General features: G+C 41.6%; 1 protein-coding gene across 6 annotated transcripts in view; it reads right to left on the bottom strand.

The window, feature by feature from the left end:
• The window catches only part of TRIM42 (tripartite motif containing 42), a 67,585-nt gene that overhangs the window by 37,926 nt on the left and 7,576 nt on the right, over positions 1-22,083 (bottom strand). For 3 of the 6 annotated variants that reach the window (XR_008501414.1, XR_008501413.1, XR_008501415.1), the window contains exons 3-4: positions 19,128-19,948; positions 16,508-16,732 (exon numbers count right to left, since the gene is read on the bottom strand). Coding sequence is in view for 3 of the 6 variants with exons in the window: in XM_054480136.1 (XP_054336111.1) it covers positions 6,704-6,790; positions 16,508-16,732; positions 19,128-19,948 (1,133 nt within the window). In the remaining 3 variants the exon portion in view is untranslated. Of the gene's footprint in view, positions 1-6,517; positions 6,791-9,537; positions 9,568-14,588; positions 14,822-16,507; positions 16,733-19,127; positions 19,949-22,083 lie in introns of those variants that run through there. The other 3 variants (XM_054480136.1, XM_054480138.1, XM_054480137.1) reach the window with 3 other exon arrangements.

The raw sequence follows: 22,083 nt of genomic DNA, 5'->3' as shown, positions 1-22,083 counted from the left end.
CCTCTCTGCTCTTTTGCATGATATCCTCTCTTCATTGCAGTCTTTCTTCTGGCTCTCACCTCATCCAATTTCTGCCCAGTCTTCAAAACCTAACTCTGGCCCTACAGCTAAAAACCATCTTCCAACAATTCAGGCCACCAGGTAGTGCTTCCCAATGCTTGTTGGGTTGGGAAAGGGCTGTCAACCAGAATTGCCCAGAGACTTTTGGAAAATATAGATGTCCAGTGCCCTACCCTGCAGAATCTGATCATGGGGTCTGGTGTGGGACCCGGGAATCCGCATTTTTAAAAGCTCCATAGGTGATTCTGATGCTCATCTGGGTTTGAGACACATTGCTGCAGAGGCAAAACCGCATATTCAACTGCCTAATTGCTTTTTAGTTGTCCTTGGGGTTTTCTTGTGGTTAGAAAGTGATGTGGTTTGGATGTTTGTCCCCTCTGAAGTGCATATTGAAATGTAATCTCCAGGGTTGGAGATGAGGCTGGGTGGGAGGTTTTTAGATCACAGGAGCAGATTCCTCACGTATAGCTTGGTGCCCCCCACCCCCAACACTGCCCCCACCCCGCCACCGTGGTAATTAGTTCATGCGAGATCTGGTTGTTTAAAAAAGCCTGGAACCTCTGCCTCTCTTGCTCCTTCTCTTGCCATGTGACATGCTGGTTCCTCTTTACTTTCTGCCATGATTGGAAGATTCCTGAAGTCCTCACCAGTGCAGATACAAGCACTATACTTCATGTACAACCTGCAGAACCATGGGCCAAATAAACTTCTTTTTTTAATCAATTACCCAGCTTCAGGTACTTCTTTATAGCAATGCAAAATAGACTAATATAAAACATTAGTACTGAGAAGTGGGGCATCGCTACAAAGATAACTGAGGATGTGAAAGTGGCTTTGGATCTGGGTAATGGACAGAGGTTGGAAGAGTTTAGAGGGCTCAGAAGAAGGCAAGAGGACAAGGGAAAGTTTGGAATTTCTTACAGACTCGTTAAGTTGTTGTGACCAAAATGCTGATAGAAATATGCACAGTGAAGGCCAGTCTGATGAGGTTTCAGATGGAAATGAAGAATTTATTGGGAAGTAGAGCAAAGGCCACTCTTGTTATGCCTTAGCAAAGAACTTGACTGCATTGTGTCCATGCTCTAGGGACTTGTGGAAGTTGGAATGTAAGAATGATGACCTAGGATATGTCATGGAAGAAATTTCTAAGCAGCAAAGCATTCAAGAGTTGGAGTTGACATGGCTGCCTCTAACAACCTATGATCAGATATGGGAGCAAAGGAACGACTTAAAATTGAAACTTATAATAAAAAAGGAAGCAGAGTATAACAGTTTGGAAAATTTGCAACCTGGCCATGTAATAGAGAAGGAAAGAGTGTTTTTCAGGAGGGGAATACAAGTAGGCTGTGGAGCAACCACTTGCTAGCTCAATTAGCATGAATAAAAGGGAGCCAAGTGCTAATATCCAAGATAATGGAAAAAAGACCTCAAAGGCATTTCAGAAATCTTCCAGGCCTCCCCTCCCATCACAGGCCCAAGGGCCTAGGAGGAAAGAATGGTTGCAGGGGCCAGGCACAGGGTGCTGCTGGCCTACTCAGACTCAGGACACTGCTCCCCACATTCTGGCTGCTCCAGCTCCAGCTATGGCTCAAAAGGCCCTAGGTACAGTTCAGACTGCTGCTTTGGAAGTGCATGCTGTAAGCCTTGGTGGCTTCCACATGGTGCTAACTCTGCAGGCATGTAGATTGCAAGAGTGAAGGAAGCTTGGCAGCTTCCACCTGGATTTCAGAGGATGTATTGAAAAGAAGGATGTGGCAGAAGCCAGCCACTGGGGTGGAGCCCTCACAGAGAGACTCTACTAAGTCAGTGCAAAGGAGAAATGTGGGGTTGGAGTCCTCACACAGAATCCCTACTGGGACGTTGCCTAGTGAAGCTGTATAAATGAGTCCAACACCCCTGAGACCTGAGAATGGTAGAGCCTCTGGCAGCTTGCACCCTCAGTTGGAAAAAAATCACAGGCACTCAACTATAACTCATGAGAACAGCCACGGGGTTTGCACCCTGCAAAGCCACAAGGGCAGGGATGCCCCAGGCCTTGGAGAACCACTCCTTGCACCACTGTGCCCTGGATGTGAAACATGGTGTCAAAGGGGATTATTTTGGAGCTTCAAGGTATAATGTCTGCCTTGCTGGGTTTTGGACTTGTATGGAGCCTGTAGCCCCTTCCTTTTGGTTTATTTCTCTTTTTTGGAACAGGAATATTTACCAAATGCCTATACCACCATTGTATCTTGGAAGTAAATAAACTTGTTTTTGATTTTACAGTCTCATTGGTAGAAGGAGCTTACCTAGAGTCTCAAATGAGACTTTGGACTTTTGAGTTAATGCTGGAATGAGTTAAGACTTTGAGGGACTATTATGAAGGGATGGTTGTATTTTGCAATGTGAGAAGGAAATGAGATTTGCAGCAGGGGGAGAGAGCAAAAGGCAGAATGATATATAGTTTGGATGTTTGTCCCCTCCAAATCTCATGTTGAAATGTAATCACCTCTGTTGAAAGTGGGGCCTGGTAGAAGATGTTTGAGTTATGGGGGTGGATCCCTCATGAATGGCTTGGTGCCCCCCTGCAGTTCATGTGAGCTCCAGTTGTTTAAAGGCGCCTGGCACCTTTGCCTCTCTCTCTCTTTCTCTCTCTCTCTTGCTCCCTGTCTTGCCATGGCCTTCTGCCATGACTGGAAAATTCCTGAGGCCCTCACCTGTGCAGATGCCAACACTCTACTTCATGTACAACCTACAGAACTGTGAGCCAAATAAACTTCTTTTCTTTATAAATTATCCAGCCTCAGGTACTTCTTTACAGCAAGGCAAACTGGACTAATATGGAAAGCAACCTGAAGACAAGAACTAGCTTTGTGCCTTTTTGGTTTACCCTGCAGACCCTAGCTAAGGTCAGGACACTCAATGTCATGAGTACTCTAGAAAATCAGAGTACATCCATTGATAATTTCTGAGTTTGTGTCCCCATCCCAGGCTTATCCTTTGGGCTCTAGCCTTGCATAATTGTGCTAATTATTAAGCTGTTTCCTCTTAACTCTGAAACATTTTTGGACTTAGTCTGCAATGCTGTGGCTTGGGCTCTTGCAGATGACATTTTTTCCTTGGCCAGCTAGCTCCACTAGGCTCTGCAATGAGGGGACACAAGAGGAATACAGGAAGACTGCAAGCTTGGAAGGGGGAGAAGGAAAGAGCTTCTTTCTGTTTGTTCACTATTCTGGACACCATAACTGCAATGGTTCCTCCTGGGCAGTGGCAATATGGCAGTTGCTGTCAGTTTCCAACTTTCTCCCACACTCCTAGAACCAGCCTCATGAAAGTCCCTCAGATACACTCGCAACAGCCAGGCAGTGACCAATCCTCAGAGATGTGGATCCCAGCTAAGAGACTGTTTCTTTCATTCCACCAGCCCAAGGGGTGATAGCAGCTCCCTGCAGTTCCCATCTCTGTGTTATCCCAGTGTCCCTTTTCTATTCAAAGTCCTATAATACCTGTTTAACCAAGTCCCCATCTTCAGTTCTCTCAGTTTAAAATAACTGGTGTGGTCTTTGTTTTCCTGACTCAGTTGAACTGTTACAACACCCAGCTGCTGCTGTTTGATTCTGCTTGGCTGCTCCTCAAGCAGCTCACACTTCACTCAGCCAAGGCAGAACTCTGATATTTTCCAGAAACTTGTCATTCTATACTGTCTGGATCCACCATCACCCAGTGCTTAGTCCAGAATCACAGGCCTCATCCTTCATAGGCATTGCTCTCTCCCATGCACCCCATTGGTCAGAAAGGGCTACTGACTCCTGGAGCCCACCTCCCAGCCCAGGTGACCATCGATTTATTAACAGTCTTCCTGCCTTTTCCTTTGGCCCTCCACAACTCATTTTCACATGGAACCGAAAATAGTGCTACTAAGCTGGAAATACAAGTGTGATGTTATTTTGCTTCACATCCTTCACCAGCTTCCTGAGACACTTACTCTCTGTGATGGCCCACAAGTCCTGCCAAGGCCATTTACCTGTTTTTCTCCCCTCCTTGTTCCCTGAACTCCAGCCTCTAGCTGTGTTTGTTACCTGAACATGCCAAGCCTTTTCCTGCCCCAGGGCTGTGGTACCTATTGTCCCTCTGTCCAGAATGCTTTTCTCCTCCGCTCATACATGGCTGGCTCCTGCTCATTCTTGAGGAAGCAGCTTGTAATTCATCTGTTTGAGAAGACTTTCACTGGCATCCTCTTTAGAGTTGGTACCTCTTAGCTCCATGCCTCTTTCCTTCCTAGCACTTCTCATTTCCAGTCATCTACATGCTTATATCTTCATTTATTTTATCTTACACATTAGACTATAACGTCCATGGTGTGGGGACTGTTTCTCTCTAATTCACCACTGTGTCCCCACAGTCCCCTGGTCTCATTACAGATGTGCTGACAGAAAGAATGAATCTAGAATGGTTATCAAAAAAAAAAAAAAAAGAGAAGGGGGGCAAGAAAAACGAATACAAATTTAGCTAGCAACTGTTCTAACAGGCTGCAAGATGTTCTCAAGTAGACACTGCCACTAATTATCTCTAATTAGGGCCATAGACACTTCTCCAAAGAAAGGCTGCTGTTAGGGATGTTGAAATATGTAGCTGTATACAGAGAGAATATGCTCAACATAGTGGAATTTTTAATAAACACATACTTACAAATCTCGATTATATTTGACACACACACACACACACACACACACACACGCATATATATGGCATCTCAGACATTGGCCTGGGAGGAGGGAAGCTATGTAAATCATAACCTCAGGGACCAAACAATGTGCAGTTTATGTGCCATTAAGAAACCCACATTGCATTTGGTAGAATGGGTCAGCTACTGGTTAAGTGGGCTTCTCAAAGAATCTAGCTAGCTGTCTTGGTCACTGAATGCAAGTTTAGATGTTTTCTACAGAGACAAGATCAGGGTGCTGTGGTTTATTTAATTCTAGCCTAGTCCTTGTTGGCACCATGAGTAGGTGTGATCATTGCAATGTAATATTCATAGAGTTCTATTTTTTTTAGTTTAATTTCATTTTAGTTCGTTAGTAGTAAAATCCCTGCTGGCGTGTCATTTAATTCGTTCTCTGTGCTAATAATGATTTCGAAGACTTTTATAGAAATGATTATATGGTAATACCAAATCTGATGGTGGATTCCAGCCACCATTTACAGTAATAGGATCATAATGAAGCTCCCTGGGGTATGCCTTCTTGTAATACTGCTGCGGGGTGGAGCAGGAATCTGCTTGGCTTCATTTTCTCACATTATCAGAAGATTCTCACTATGGATCTCTTTATGGAATGGCCCTTTTCTGGCAGTGATGAAAAATAAAGGGTTGCAGAGCTGGAGTCCTACTGGTGAGGCTAGATGGGCTGGCCACATCTGTCAGTTGCACAGCTCATGAAAAGGATGGGATTAGAGGAAATGGAGACCAGTTACTGCCTGGTCCTTTTCATGGGCAGTCCCAGTTATGTGTGTAAACCTTCATTGTGCAAACTGGCACCTGGGGATATTCAGAGGAGAGTCATTCTATGTGTCTGCCTTTCAGCTGTGGTGTGTCCCTCCTGGTACTAACATGTAATGTGTGCCTCACTGTCCCAAGCACTGAGGATAGAAGATGAATGAGACACCATCCCTGCTCTATGACTCAGGACAAATGAGTCCTAAGTATCACAGGGCTGGAATGGGTTTCTCTATGGGAAATAGGGGAGGGACAGGTGGGCCCTGTGCTTAGTGGGGACCCAGGGGAGAAAGATGTTGTCATCATAATTTGGAGGATCACTGGGGAAAGTGGTTGAGCTGAGTCTTGAAAGATAGGTGGTGCTTTCTGGGAAGAAATGGCGTGGGGTTCAGTAGAGGGTCATTTCTGGCAGATAGGGCCTTGTATGACAAGAAATTCTAGGGACTTCATATTGTCTGAAAGGCCAAGTTAAGTTCAGTGAGGTTGGAGCTGATACATGATTGTCATTCTTCCATGCCTTGCTTCAAATGACCGTAGAGGATCCTCTAACCAGGCATTCTACCGTTCTTCCTTTGCTATGTCCAGAAGGAGAAGAGGGAGGGCTCTCATTCTTTATGGCTTAGAGGTAGACCTCAGACCATGGGCTGAAAGTTGTGAAAAGGCAAATTCAAGTTCAATAATTGGAAAAACATTTTAATGTTGGCTACTTAAAATAGACTACATGGTGAGGTAATGAATTCCGCAGCAATCAGCGACTTGCCCAAACACTCAAAGCTAGTTAGGCCAGCATTAGAATGCACACCTAGGGGGTCCTGACTGCAAAATACAGTGCTCTTTTTACCACCCAGAAGCTGGGTGTTGCTCCTACAAAACACCACAGAATTCTGAGCCTAGGACTAGACCTGAGCAGATGGAAACATACAGACTTGCTGACTGCCTTGCTTATTACTGCCATCATAAAAAATAGCTGTCATTGAACAAACAGCAAGCCATGTCAGGTATTTCCTTTTATTAGCTCTTACAAGATTCCTTTTGGAAAGCTGAGAGGTCATGGAAACATTTGTCTACAACCTCCTTGAAGAATGTGGTGAGAAAAATATACATACATATGTGTGTGTATATATGTCTACTTTGTGATGAGTCTGAGGTTGCTTCCTGCTCTGAAGGGGCTCAGAAGTGCTTCTGGAGGGCAGACTGGATATTTTTCAGCAGGCCCCACTTAGCTCGGTTCTTCCCATGTCCATCTGGTGTTACCACCTGCAATCAGAAGCAAAGAGCTATGGCACCCAATAGACAACAGCTCCCAGTAGCCTGGGCCCTTCTGCATGCCAGACACTACACACATCATTTCATTAACTCCTCATGACAACCATATGAGGCCAGTGCTGTTGGCGCCACTTTATAGATGCAGAAGCTGAGGCTCAGAAGGACCAGGCAGCTTTCCCAAAACCCCACAGCTACAGTGTCCTGGGATTGTGATTCCATAGGCCAGATCCTACTTCCTTTTAGGGTACCTCATGTGACTGAGTGCTGATGACAGTGAGGGGGCTGGACCGCAGGTGAGCTTCACCATAGAGGATCCCCTGTATCCTTCCTCAGCCATTAGAACTTGGTTCTGTCACAGCTCTTATCAGTTGTTAACTTTCAGCTAATGTGTTTGACTTCCTTACCAGACCATGAGCACCTTGATTGGGTTGTGGGGGAAATGATAGTCTTTCATCTCTGTGGTCCCAGCACTAGTTATGGAAAGAGAAGATTCTTAGAGAAGTATATGAACAGTGAATAGAACTATAATTTGTAAATCTGCCAATTGTTTTCCTTTGATGCTAGCAGAAACACTTCATACTATCTTTAATCACAGTGAATGGTCAGTGCTACCTGAAAAAGAAAGACTGTACTGGGCACGAGGGGTAAAAGAACCCTCCTAGAAATCTCACCAAGTTAGCTTAGATGTTGCCCTCCATGCCTTACCTTGAAGATATTGGGTTTCTTCACTACTCTGGTCTGGCAGCATTCCCATTCCTTCCCCCCAAATATTTATGGAGTGAGGTCGAGACCCAGGGATGAAAGACAGTCCACTGGATCAATGGGCTCTGCTGAGGTGAATGAGGACTTGAGATAGAATGGGGGTGGGGTTTGGATGGTGAAGAGGAATGTTTATACAGGGCACAAAGTCTCTATGTACAAAGCTTTTAACCTTCTATATTTGTATATACAGGGAAAGGGCAAAAACAAAGAAGCCAGACCCTTATTAGCATTATGCTCTCTACTTTTACAAAATTTTTGGTTTTAGAGAAGACAGGGCTGCATGCAAGGCAAAGGTCATATTATATACATGATATTAGATTATCCATTGCTGAGTAGAAATGGAAATAATGCATAGAAATAACCCTGATAAAAGTAGTATAAATAATGTCTAAGATACACACAGAGTTATCAGAGGGCATGAGGAAGATGGAACGGTGTTATGAGGTGCTAGGAATTAACTCATAAATAGGAGATTGAGTTTTTGCTTTAAAATATAGTCAGAATCTTCAAAGATAAAGACTGTATGTGATATGTGAATGGAGCAGTGAAGATTGAGGTGTGTCTATGAAAAAGGGAATCAGGTAGAAAGGAGGACAGAAGAAACAGAAAAACAAAACTTGGAATATTAAAGAAATTGAAATGATAGTTGACATCTCTTCCCTGCCCCAAATGCCTCAGGCTCATATTGCTTTCCAGATGAATTCTACCAAACTCTTAAGAAAGAGTTATTCTAGAAAATAGAAGAGCAAAAGTTTCCCAGCTCTTTTTATGAAGCTTGTGAAATACTGATTCCAGAATCAGATAAAAACAATATAAGCAAAAAATTGAGCCCTATTCCCTTATAATTATAGATGCAATAATCCAAAATAAAATATGAGCTAACTGAAGTCAACTGTATTAAAAAGTAATACATCATGAACACACAGGATTTATTCCATGAATGGAAGTGGAATTTAGTATCAGAAAAATCAATCAATGTAATTCACTTCATTAATAATGGCCTGAAGGAGAAAAAATCATGTAATTACCTCAAATAATGCAAAAAATTTAATAAGTACCTATTTCTCAGAAATCTAGAAGTAATTTTCCTTAACTTGATAAGGATTACATACCATAAAAACTAAATAAAAAAATAACTCAATGGAGAAACATTAATATCAGGAATAAGACAAGGATATCTACTAACACTGCCACAATTTTATGTTTATGTGTGACTCAAGGTTCTGGCCAAAGCCATAAGGAAAGAAAAAGAAATAGAGTTGCAAGAATTGTAAGTAAACAGATAAAACCATCATTCTTTATAGGAGATAGGATCATATGCCTGGAAAAACAATCAGAAATAGCAGATTGGGTCTCAGAATAGTGAGAGAGTTTTTGAGATTGCTGGAATCAAGGTTACCCTACAAATAGAAACAGTCTTTATTCTAAACCAGTAATGTATTAGAAAATATAATAAAATAACATTCATAATATCAACAGTCTGTAAACTATTTGGTTTATTTATTTATGGTATGCAACATGATGTTTTGACATATGTATACAAAGTAAAATAATTACTACAGGCAAGCAAATTAGCATATCCATCATCTCACATAGTTATCTTTTTTGTGTGTGTGTGAAAACAGCACCTAAAATCTTAACAAATTTTCTATCAATACAATATTAATTAACTGTAGCCCTCATGCTGTACGTTAGATCTCTAAACGATCTAGTTTAACCAGGAATACGTGTACCTATGTAGGAAAACTTAATAACCCCAGTAAAGGACATAGACTATGGTTTGAGTAAATGTTCAAACATATTACAAAAATACCATTTGTTTCCAAATTAATTTAGAAACATAATGCCTTCTGAATAAATTCTATCTGAATGTTTTCTAAGAATTCAAGTTACTCCAAAATGTATATGAAGAAATAAATTTCTATGATTAGCTAAATAATTTCTAAAAAAGAAAGAAGGATAATGGGAATACTTACTTTAGCAGTTCATAAAGACATGGCAGAAACCTGAGGTTCAAAAATAATAAAACAAGTATGGTATTGATATAAGAGCAGAAATATAGACCCATGGCATGTAATAGAGTGCTCAGAGGCATATCCCTAAATATATGGAAACCGAATATAAAAGTGGCATTTCTGGCCAGGCGCGGTGTCTCACACCTGTAATCCCAGCACTTTGGGAGGCCGAGGCAGGCGGATCACGAGGTCAGGAGATAGAGACCATACTGGCTAACACGGTGAAACCCCATCTCTACTAAAAATACAAAAAATTAGCCGGGTGTGGTGGCGGGCACCTGTAGTCCCAGCTACTCGGGAGGCTGAGGCAGGAGAATGGCGTGAACCCGGGAGGCGGAGCTTGCAGTGAGCCGAGATCGCGCCACTGCACGCCAGCCTGGGCTGGGCGACAGAGCGAGACTCCATCTCAAACCAAAACAAAAAACAAACAAAACAAAACAAAACAAAGAACAAAAGTGGCATTTCCATTGCATAAATATGAAGAATAGACATTGCTTGGTAGATGGTATTGGGAAAACTGGTTCACTACATGGTGAAAAAGAACATCCCTACCTAGGACTACATTGGCAGAGTATATACATACATTTGATACATACAAAAGCAGAGTCTGGATGGATTAAAGAGCTAAATTTGAAAGGTGAAACTGTAAATTTAATAAAAGAATATATAGAAGGTTATCTTTGTGATCTAATCCTAAGAAAGGACTTTTTAAATAAAACTTCAAAAGGTTAAGCCATAAGGAAAAAATAATTGGTGATTTTGATTTATATCAAAATTAAATATTTCTGCTATTTTATGAAGTACACTATGAACAAAGCTGATAGGCAAATGTCAGAAGAGAAGATAATAGCAATGTCTAAAACCATTACCTAGAATATATAAGGACATCCTGCAAATCACCTAGAAAAAGAAAAATGCAATAGAAAAATGGGCGAAGGATATCAACAGGTTCTTTACAGAAGAGGAAATCCTAAAAACTAACAAAAATATAAAACGAAATTTAAAATAATAAGGACATATCATTTTATGCCTATTGGGCTAGCAAAATAATAGAAAGCTGGATCTTGCTAAATGTAGGTGGGGCTTAGGGTATAGTGGCTCTAATCTATTCCTTATGGAAGTGTACATGGATGTGATCAAATTAAGTACCCACATGTCAATGGCCTAGAAATTTCACTCATAATATGTATCTAATATGGGGTGAATTGCACCTGACCCCAAATTTATATGTTGAAGCCCTAACCCCCAGTACTTAGAGTGTGACTATATTTGGAGATAGGGCCTTTGAAGAGGTGATTTAATTAAAATGAGGCCATTAAAGTGGACCCTAATCCAACCTAACTGGTGTCTTTATAAGAAGAGGAAATTTAAACACAGAGAGATATCACAATGCATGTGCACAAAGGAAGGACTATGTGAGGAAACAGTGAGAAGGTGACCATCTGTAAACCAAGGAGAAAGGTCTCAGAAGAAACCAACCCTGCCAACATTTTGATCTCAGACGTCCAGCCTCGAGAACTGTGCAAAAACTAATTTCTGTTTAAGTCACCCAGTCTGTGGCATTTTCTTATGGAAGCCTTAGCAAACTAATCAATAACTCAGAGAACCCTTACACCCCTATCGTGTCCATTAGGTGACATATATAAGGTTGTTCACTGCAGTATTATTGGAGGTCACCTGGGTGTCCATCCTGCCTGAAACAGACAGGTAACATGTGGTGAACAAATGCACATTCTGAAAGATCAGGTGTTATCAGGAGTAAAAGACAAAATGCCCATAACAACATGGATGGATCATAAAAACACAGCATTTAAGAAAAAAAGGTAAGAAACAGTAAGATATGTAACACAATGCTAATTGTGTAAATTAATAACATGCTGAAAACAACAATGCAAATCATGGAAGAACTCATAGAAACAAAAAAGATACACATAAAACATATTAGAATGGGTGTCACAAAAGGGAATATATAAATAAGCATAGGGCTTTGTGTAGATCAGTGCTAATGATGGACCATGACTGAGGTGTATAATTAATTCAGACCTCTGTACATGAGGTTAAAAAGAAATCAGGTCCAGCATGATCCTAAATTATACTTGTTCCAGGATTCAAGCCTTTCTACAGGGCAAGCAAAGGAAGGACCAAGAGGGTTCTACTTACATGAAAGGTCAGGAGCTCTTTGGAAAAGAATAAATCCTAAGGAGATAAAGAATGCAAACCATCTTGGTTTCATTTTAGGGCACGGAGTCACTGTGAGTATGTGGGTGGCTGTGGGGGTAGGCTTGGGGTAGTTATTCTGAGTGTGAAATAGTGGTGGTCATTCAGATTGAATGACCTCCAACCCTAACATTTGCAGGTGTGTGGCTCCAACCCTAATCTTTGAAGGTGTGTGGCTCAGCCTGAGAGTCTGCAGCAGGAAGAGGAAAAATCAGGAAGGGAATTTCGTGATGGCCAGGCAGTCCTACTGTGTGGCTGGGGTTTCAGCAGGAGCACAGGCTGAATAGGAAGACAGCAGCACTGCAGAGACTCAGGGCAGCTGGCAGGACTACTTCCTCAGCCACATCAGATACGGAGGGTGACTCTCAGTGCAGACTGAGAAGGGCTTTGAGAGGATGGTTGGGGACAGGGTTGCTGCATTTCCTGAAGAGCTAACAGGGAAAGACCCAGAAAATTACCAATTTGTAACTATTGTTGGGCTTGAATTTTTACCTCCAAGTCTGATGTAACCTAGGACATCCACTTTACAGATTGTGGTAGACAGAATAATGGACCCCAGAGATGTCCATGTCCCAATCCCAGAACCTTTGAATATGTTAGGTTACACACATAGCAAAGGGGAATTAAGGTTGCTAGTCAGCTGGTCTTTTTTAATTTTTTTGACATGGAGTCTCACTCTGTCACCCAGGCTGGAGTGCAGTGACTTGATCTTGGCCCACTGCAACCTCTGCCTCCCAGACTTAAGCGAGTCTCGTGCCTCAGCCTCCCAAGTAGCTGGGATGACAAGCGCACACCACCATGCCCGGCTGACTTTTTTTTTTTATTTTTAGTAGAGACAAGATTTTGCCATGTTGCCCAGTCTGGTTTCAAACTCCTGGCTTCAAGAGATTCTCCTCCCCCAGCCTCCCAAAGTGGTGGAATTACAGGTGTGAGCCACTGCACCTGGCCCAGTTGGTCTTCAGGTAGGGAGACTAGCCTGAATTATCAGGTGGGCTCAATGCAGTCACAAGGGACCTTCAAGGTGGAAGATGGAGGTGGAAGAAAACCAGAGAGATGCTAGTGTGAAAACTCAGCCCAATATTGCTGGCTTTGAAGATTCAGGAAGGGGCATGAGCCAAGGAATGCGGGTGGCTTCTAGAAGCTGGAAAAAGCAAGGAAATGTATTCTCCCTCAGGCCCTTCAGAAGGAACACAATACAGCTGACACAGATTTTACCCAGTGAGACCCATTTGGACTTCTTCAGAATTGTAAGGAAATAAATAATTTCTATTATTTAAACTACTAATTTGTTACAACAACAATAGGAAACTAATATACAGATAGGCAGTTAGATTTGTCATGGGAAGCTTTCATGGAAGTCAGCTGAGATATAAAGTCAGAGGGAGACAGTGAGTCAAAGTAAGGAGACTGTTTTCAGAAGTGGGAATGATGGTCAACAGATATATTGAGGACCAGAGGAAGAGGAGGAGAAGAAACTGAGGTCAACACGTACATGACTTACCTAAAAACACATTTCTCTACCCTTCAAAAATATTAGTTAGGCTCTTTGATGTTAGAAGCTTTCAGCTAGGGACCATGGGCACAGAAGGGTGTGTACGACCAACACCTATCCTCATGGACTTGAGCCTAGTGGAGTTGGGACTTGAATCCAGGTACACAAGACCAAATACAATGCTCTTTTCAATGCATAATCTTGACTTTCAAAAAATAAAAGTTCAGCTCTCCCTGCCATTGGCTTTGACATCATTCTCCCAGAGTAAAGTAATATGTCCCCAGGGCTGAGCCTACACTGTTCCAGACTTAGTTCCATGTGATCATGGTGCAGGGGAACAAAGGGCTGTGGGCTTGGATACAGACCAAGGTGTCCACTCAACTCATCCTTCCATGAGGCCTCGTTTTTCTTATCTGTAAAATGGAAGACACTTTGCTTCTTACAGCCTCATTTTTCTTATCTGGAAAATGGAAGCAATCACTTCCTCCTTTCCTAGTGTTTGGGATGATTAATGATAATGAATATACCCCATCTGACATAAAGGTGACCTTCAAATGGGACCTTTCAAAATCATTAAAGTTAATTTTCTTGCTGCATGTATTATACACCAAATAAATCTCTTAAAAAATCAAGTCCTAGACTATGCAAATAAAATGTAAAAGGTGTTATTTCACTTTTTAAAACAAAAATACGTGTGATAGAAATATTGCATTTTTGATAAGAAATGATCCTGATGCCTCATTGCAACATTTTAAGTGAAACCTTTCAGGAATACCTGCATAGAACTGATGCCAAGGAAAAAATTTTGATTTTATAGGTAAGAAATGAAGTCATTACTTTTATGAAACTTTATAAATGTCATTCAAACACACATCTTATTTTTATTTGGTATTGAAGGCTTTACTTATGCAAATCATGACAAATGTTAAGGAAACCAGTGTTTCCTCTGGAATGCTAATATAACCACAAAGAAGGGAGGAAGAATTACTTCTGAAGGAAAAAATCTATATTGCAGCTCCTCAAGTCAGATAAAAATGAAGCTTTCAGAAAACCTCATTAATTAGGGCTCTGCTCGTTTAGATATTGTGTAAAAAAGAAAGGGACTGGAATGCATTTCCTTCTCTTACAGGGAGGGCAAATTAATCACATAAACACAATTTCAAGGGAATGCTATTTCTTGACTGATTGTATAAAACACTTAACAGCTTTCAGGCATCTTATGGTACTTTGCAATTATTAATTTTATTTATCAATTTATTTCTTCACTCTTTAATTTAGACATTCTTTATATGTTCATTTATTTGGTCACATTTTCACTCATATACTCATTCAATAACCATTAAGAACCTGCTATATACAAAGTGCTGTGGTAAGCACTGTGGGAGAAAGAACCATGAATTAGATGTGAATTTTATTCTCAAGGAGTCCATAGTTTCAGAAGGGCAACAAAAGCCTCTACCTAAGAAAAGCCAAGAGGGACTGAGATGGTAGACTGATGACATACTTTAGTATCTCCACCCGTTCCTTCCCTGGCATCTGAAAATAATAGATTACATATATATACTTTTAGCAAGAGCACTGAGTGCCCTTCATGGGCAAGACAGTTTTGAGGAATTCCTAAAACCTGAGAAGGCAGATGAGATTAGATGGAAGGAAAAATCCATAGTCAAGAAGTCACGCAGATGTGGGGCAGCCATGGACATTCCATGCTCTGAAGAGAAGGGTATCAAGAATGAGAAGGGCTTTGGGGCAACTGAGCAGCAGTGTAATTGGCTGGAGGCTGGCAGGAGGAGTGGCTAGCAGGCTTCCCCGTCCCACATCCTTCCTGTGCCAGGTTGGACCTGTCTCTCTCTCTCTCTCTGTCTCTGTGTGTGTGTGTGTGTGTGTGTGTGTGTGTGTGTGTCCATGGGTGCTGGACTCTATAAGGCAAAGAATGTCCCCCTGGGGCTGGCAACCAGGATGAATAGTCCCACCCTAGGAGATTTGCTATTGGTATACTGACCACCCTTACTCCTGCTTTGCCTTTATTACTAGAGGTAGCAACCACTCGGATTCTTTTCCTCGAACATTTGACTAAGGAAACAGAGTATGGATGGTCAGATGCTGTTGGGCATTGGAGCTTTAAGGTCACACAGAGGTTGGGCCATGACAATTCAAAACCACATACAAGCTGAATTTAAGGGAGCAGAAACTAAGGGCTAGCTAAAAATGGTGCAGATCCAGAGAGAAGCAAAGAGAATGACAGAGTGAGAGAGAGAAGGAAGCAGGGAGAGAGGAAGAGAAGAGAAAGAGGGAGAGGGTGAGAAACTGATGACTCTCTAGTTCCCTTGGGTATCAGATCAGATGCATATCCTAGAAGTGGTCTCATGAGACTTCCTCTATCTTTGTCATAAATTTCTCTTTCAAAAGCTGAAATGAATGGACTTTTTTTTTTTTTTTTTGCTTCTAAAGAATTCCTGATTAAGATATAATCGACCCTGATTCCAAAGAACAACCTTATGGTTGTATGGTAAGATAGCAGCTCTGGGCAGTCTTGGTATTTTTATTCTCTTTCTCCTTTTAATATCAATAAAATTATACTCATGAATGTGTACTCCCTGGGGATATAAAGAAGAGTAAGTCTTGGATCACAAAGAAGATAGGAATAATTTTGTCCTTTCTTTTTTGGAATGCACACTGACCCGCTTAGTGGCAGTTTCTCGACTTTCAGATGAACAATTGTTTTTAGTATAAATAGGTCCTAAATATTGCACTGGACATATTTTATAAAAATTTTTGTGTGCCAGAAATTCAAATTTAACTGGGCATCCTGTATTTTCATTAGTTAAATCTGGCACCCCATCCTTGCCTGGGAATAGCACCTCATTTTTATCTTTCTCATACCACAATTATTTCATGTCCTTCTCACACAACAATTATTTGTTTACTAGACCCTGAGCACCTTGAAGGCAGGGATTATGTTTATTTTCCTCTTAATCTCTACATCTGTATACAATGCCTAGAACAAATGTTTTTGAATCAAATAGAACAATTCTCAGGCTTCATCTGCAAAGTCTGGTTGAGGCCAGCAGCCCTCTCTTTGGCCTCAAGTTAACAAATGTTCTGTGCTTAGAGGAAGAGTCCCATAGTGAGTTCTATAATCTCACGATCATATTAACAGGGCCTCATCCAGAACCTATCATAGAAAAAAAAAATCTGTCTAAGAAATAATGTACACAATACCTTGCAGATATCACTCCATTGCCCAGGACCATTATCATTGATGGCTCTAACTTTAAACACGTATTCTGTGTTGGGGGTCAGGTTGTGGAGCTCCAGATTTTGCTGCATTATGTCCCGAATTTGTCCACAGAGCTCCATTTGTACGTTGTTAGGAGGAGAAGTGATGACTTCATAGAATTCCATCTCAAAAGAGTCCACGTCTTCTGTTGGACATGTCCAGTAAACCTATGGAAGAAATGAACATACTGGTGTGGTACTAGTATACATCATTCAGCTTTCTTTCCCTTAAAGATATGTGATGTTGACTATCTGTGGGGTGAGTTTAAGCTGACCCCATCCCCTGTAGCTGCCGAGGGCTTTTAATTAGACCATGCACAAGTCTTGGAAGGCTGTGTGATGAGGCCTGGCATGATGGTTGTAATGAGTTTCGCAAACAGAAGGTTTCTGTTCTGTTACTGTCAGTCGACATGGAGGTGACAATTGTCCTCCTGCTTGAAAAATACCAAAAAATAGAGGGGAAGAAAATAAACATCACTCATAATCTCACAATTCAGTTAATTCATTATTATTTCTTTGCAATTTCAGAACACACACACACACACACACACACAAACATATATATATATATTATATATAAAACTTGGATTATGTAGCTTTGATTTCTATTTTCTTTTACTTATGTTGTATGTTTTCCTAAATCATTAAAAATTCAGTAAACTACCATCTTTGAAATTTTTCCCAAAATAATTTAATCCTTCTATAGTTGAACATTTAGGTTGTTTCCGATTTTATACTCTAATAAATAAATGCTGCAATAAATACTGTTGGGCATAAATATTTGTCTGAATTTTTAATAATTTTCTTGGAAGGAATTCCTAGAATTAAACTGAGTTTAAAAAATCTCTATGATATTAACAATACATATTGAAAAGGTACAACACTAAGTTTTAGAATATTTTCTATGCTAAAATCCTAAAGATTTGAGTGATGTTAACATAAACTTAATCTTCTGCATTGCTAAGCACTATGATTCCTGTATGAAGTCCATTCCATTATCCTAAAATATGAATCAATGATATTTTAAAATCAAATATCACTGTCTGGCAGTAGGTTTAGGTGTCCTCTTTCCACAGCAAATGACTTGACTGAGTTGTTTTGCGTTGGTCCCTTTTTTGAGCTAATCAGGGATGACTAATAGGTGGCATGGGGTGACTATTTTCCATGCCCAGGTATAGAGCAGATACTACCAATCCTCTGACTCCAGAGCAAGATCCTGCCAACTTCTCAAGAGGTCTGAGTTGGTCAAGGAGATGAGACCCAGTGCTATCCTTGAGGTAATAAGCATACATGATAGGCCTTGCTGATCTAGTATCATTTGGAAATGTAGTTCAGCTGCTCCGTTATGGGCATTGCTTATGTGAAGGGCAGAAACACTTCATCATGTCGATAGCTCATGGAATGTTCTATCTTGCAAAGTATGGGTTGTTTTTTGTGTCAATTATAGTCAATAAAACATAGACTGTGATGTGTCAGGAGAATGGAAAAGTAAATCTTGGTCTGTATCTGGCCTTCATTTGTTAGATCCTTAATACTAAAGTGTGGTCTGTAGACGGCAGCATTGGCAGTACCTGGAAGTTCGTGAGAACCAGAATCTCAGGCCCCATTGAAACCTATTAAAATAGAATCTGCATTTTAACAAGATCCCCAGATGCACATCAATGTTTGAGAACTCAAGGATCTGAAAGTCTTTGGGAGTGTTCTCAGATTATGGGAGACAAAAGATGAACTCTCCCACATGGGAGCAGCCCATGGGTTGACTCCAGGAAAAATCCAAGAGGAAGGAGGAAAGAGGCACTCTAGTAGAATATTTAGTTGCATGTTACTTTTTTTCCTCCATAAACCTTAATAAAGTGGTCTACAAACAATTCAATATGGGTTCAGTTAGATTTGAAAAGTATGTTAAAGAAAAGGCCATTTGTTCATGTTGTCCATGTTAGGTCAAGAGGGTCAAAGGGAAGTCATGTCCCTTGAGGCCCGGCAATGGCACTTACAGAGGTCTGTGAGAGACCCCACTCTTCACTCTCTCCCTTCAAGGCGGGTTGAATCTCAGAAGAGTTGAAATTTCATCGGGGATGATCCTCCCAATTTTTCCAAATCATAGAGAGTCTGGATATTTGCTTTAGGAAAGGTAGCAATTTAGGGGAAACAGCTGATAGGTAATGGAGCCTGCATTTCTAACTACAATTTCTGTGCTGTCTCTATTACAGGCTTTCCTTTGGGAAACATTACACTGCCAAGTAGTGTCTTCAAATTACTTTGGTTCCCAAGTTGGGTTCTCTTTCAGTTGAGAAGCTGCCTTTGCAGTGGAGGTAGGGCTTTCAGATATATTTACAACTATGAGTTAAATATATTGACTGTTTGGTTTAAGCTAATTTTGGGTTACTTAAGATGCCAGGAACTTATCCCTTTTGAATGGGATGACCACAAAGAATCTAGAGGAGCAGATCTGAGTGACCAGATCCTAGAGGTCAAAGAGGTAAGTGCAACCTTTCCTGACTACTCACTTCTACTCTGTGCCCCACACCCTCCCCCTTCCCCCCGGGCCCAGAACCTTTCTTACCTTGGCAGCTCTTGGGTACACCAGAGTCTGGTAGATAACAATTGGGCCTGGGGTCTTCACAGAGCCATCGTTGAATGAGTACCAGTTGTGGAAGCTGCTGCTGTTCTGTATAGACTGGCTGTCTGCTCCAGCGCTCCAGTAGGTGTAGAGGCCGTCTGTGGGTTTGGCAGGGGTGGCTGACTGGGCTGTCCCACAGGCCTCCAGACCCACCTTGGCCTTCTTGTCAGTGTTGCTGAAGGACAACATGGAGGAGCTTCGCTGGTATATCTGCTGGTTGCCGAGGCTGTGGGTGCTGAAAGTGACCTTCCTGGCAATCATTGTTTCTGAGTGCACGGGGTAGGGGGAGGGCAGCGAGTCCCCTGAGGAGCGTACCTTCTTGGGCCCTGTGGGGAAGAGCTCATGGATGGCACTGGAAAGCTCAACAAAGTCCAAGGGCATGCAGTTTATTGAGTGTAGCCGGAGCTGTGGGTCAGGCCTGTAGGTGGTCTGGATGCCGTCCTCGATCTGGTCCACCAGGATCTTGGCTGACTGCAGGAATGCCACCTGGCCAGTCTCCTTCAGGGCTTCCTTGGAGTAGGCGATCAGACCATCCATCTCGTTCACTTTCATGGTTGTAACATGCACATATTTTTCAATTTCCTTCTGCCTGGACACTTCTAGATTCTCTATCTGCTCCATGATGATCTTCTCTTTCTCCTGAAGAATGCTGCGCAACTTGAGGAAGCCATTTCTGATCTCTTTTCGCTTTGCCTCCTTGTCAGCTTTAAAGCTGTTTTTTAAGATGTTGAATTCCATTAGGTCATTATCAATTTCATATCGGACTGCAAAAATGCCAAGTTAGTTACTTTTAAAATTTTCGTCTCCCCAGGTGTCAAAGTCAGTAGCAAACTAGAACAAATTACCCTAGGCTCCAAGGAGGTGAATGAAGAGGGAGGGAAGGCGCTTGTAGTTGGGCTGAAACAGGCTAGAATAGGTTTATGAAATGAATTTGGCCCTCCTTAATACACCCTTCCCCTTCTTCCCCCTCTGATCCTTCCCTGGGATATTTCTATCTTGTAACAGTAATCCCTATGGCCTTGGGTCTGAGACTGGAAGTTCAAGCCCACCCTTGATATTGGTTTTTACCAGATTTCAATTGTCTGCAAGTTGGACTTGAGAAGAGGTGAAGTCACAAAGTGACTGGTGCCTGCTTTTCCCTGTAGGAAACCTAAGCTTTTGCAGTGGTAAGAGGAAGAACTAAGTTTCTGCCGACTACTTCTAAAGGTTATCTTGCATCATTCGCCAAGCCTCCAGCCCTATACAACAGTGGGAAATCAGCAAAGCTTCCCTGCATTGAGGTGCTCTCTTACATGCCCTTTTCCCCACTTTGTCTCTCTTGTGGTTCAGCTATGTCACTTCTCTTTGCCATTCCCCCACTCCTTTCAAAAAAGAGTCTGCTGTCACACTTCAAGGAAAACCAATTTATCCTGTGTCCCCTCATATGGTATTTGGATTTTAAGTTCACTCAGTCACTCAACAAACATTTACTGAAGTCCGGTTACATGCCATGTATCTTTTAGGCACTAAGGATATGGATAGGATTATGAGAGGGCATCTGTGCTCAAGGTATGAATAAATCCAAAGATACTACAGTTGAAGGATGCTATGGTGGGGTAAGCACGTGGCGCATCTCTATCTGTGAAATGAGCTCTATGTGAAAGGTGAAATGAATACCTTTGTTAGCTTTAAAGGATTTGAGGCATTAAGGAACAATTTGAAGAATGTCAACCTTCTGTGGCCTATGTGACAGGTAAGTTTCTTCTCATGAAAAGTAAACTCTTCAGTGAATTGATGGGCAATAATCCTTACCAAATTTTACTCAGGAGTGGGGATGACTAGCTATTTTTGTACTTGGTTCATAACATTATCCTGGGTTCATAGGAAGCTGGACTTTCTGTGAGTGGTGGTCATTGTAACAAGGGTGTGCACTGGAGTATGGGAAACCCTAGTGTTCTGTCAGATCATGAGAACAGGGACCACATTACCACTATGAGTATGGTGTGTAGAGGTGAGCAAATGTATTTGTAGAGTAAAAGCCGTTCTTTCCTGTCTTCTAACATCTCATTGGTGAATGCCAGCAGTGTCACTCTCTGGCTAACTCCCTGAAGCCCCAGTGTTTTCTTGCCACCTCCTTCCTCACACTGGCTCAGAAAAGATGAGGTGATGCAGGTGAGACTGAAAGGGAAACTACCAGGGTGCGATTTCAGTGCTGAGAAGTGCTTCTTGCCCTCCCCAATGCACTGTGACTATGGCAGCCAGAATTCTACTTTGTGCATTATTTTCTTTGACTATTCAATAGTTACCTACTGTTAAAGATACTTGCATAGGAAATTTCTTGCTGTATTAGGGATTAATTAGGCTTATGTAGAGCAAAGTTCTGAGAAGCAGGATAAAAATTTCTTAGATGAGAGGAAAAAGGCCTCTCCAGGAGGAGAAAAAAGACAGAGGAAGCCAGAAATGTCCCCACCCCAAACCTCTACAAATATGAAACCTCTGCAAGAGCTGATTTTAAAGCAAAGTCAAATCAAGGTCTCTTTTAGGCAATACACTTAAAACTAGTTGTTATTTATTAAACACTTTTTATGGACCAGATCCATATATTATTATATATCACATATATCTTCTTACAATGAAGATATTGTTTCCACTTATAGATGAAAAAGCTTGAGGCCCAGGGAAGTTAAGTGACTGCACAGTGTTACACATCAGGTAAATGGGAGAAACTAGGCTCTGTCCCTAATTCTATTTGTCTAGCTTCAAACTAGGGTCTTAATTGCTTCAGCTGTGGCTCTCAGCCCTCTCTGAGTACCAGAATAACCTGAGAGAGTGTTAAAAAAAACTCTTCTCTTGAACTCATCTGCTAAGATTCTGAATCAATGGGCCTGTATTGGGGCTCAGGAAGCCAGGCGAGGCAGTT

The sequence above is a fragment of the Pongo pygmaeus genome, chromosome 2, assembly GCF_028885625.2.
Source record: "Pongo pygmaeus isolate AG05252 chromosome 2, NHGRI_mPonPyg2-v2.0_pri, whole genome shotgun sequence".
In the NCBI taxonomy this organism is placed as follows: Eukaryota; Metazoa; Chordata; class Mammalia; order Primates; family Hominidae; genus Pongo; species Pongo pygmaeus.
Note: the sequence above shows the minus strand (reverse complement) of the source record. Positions and strands in the feature narration are given on the sequence as shown.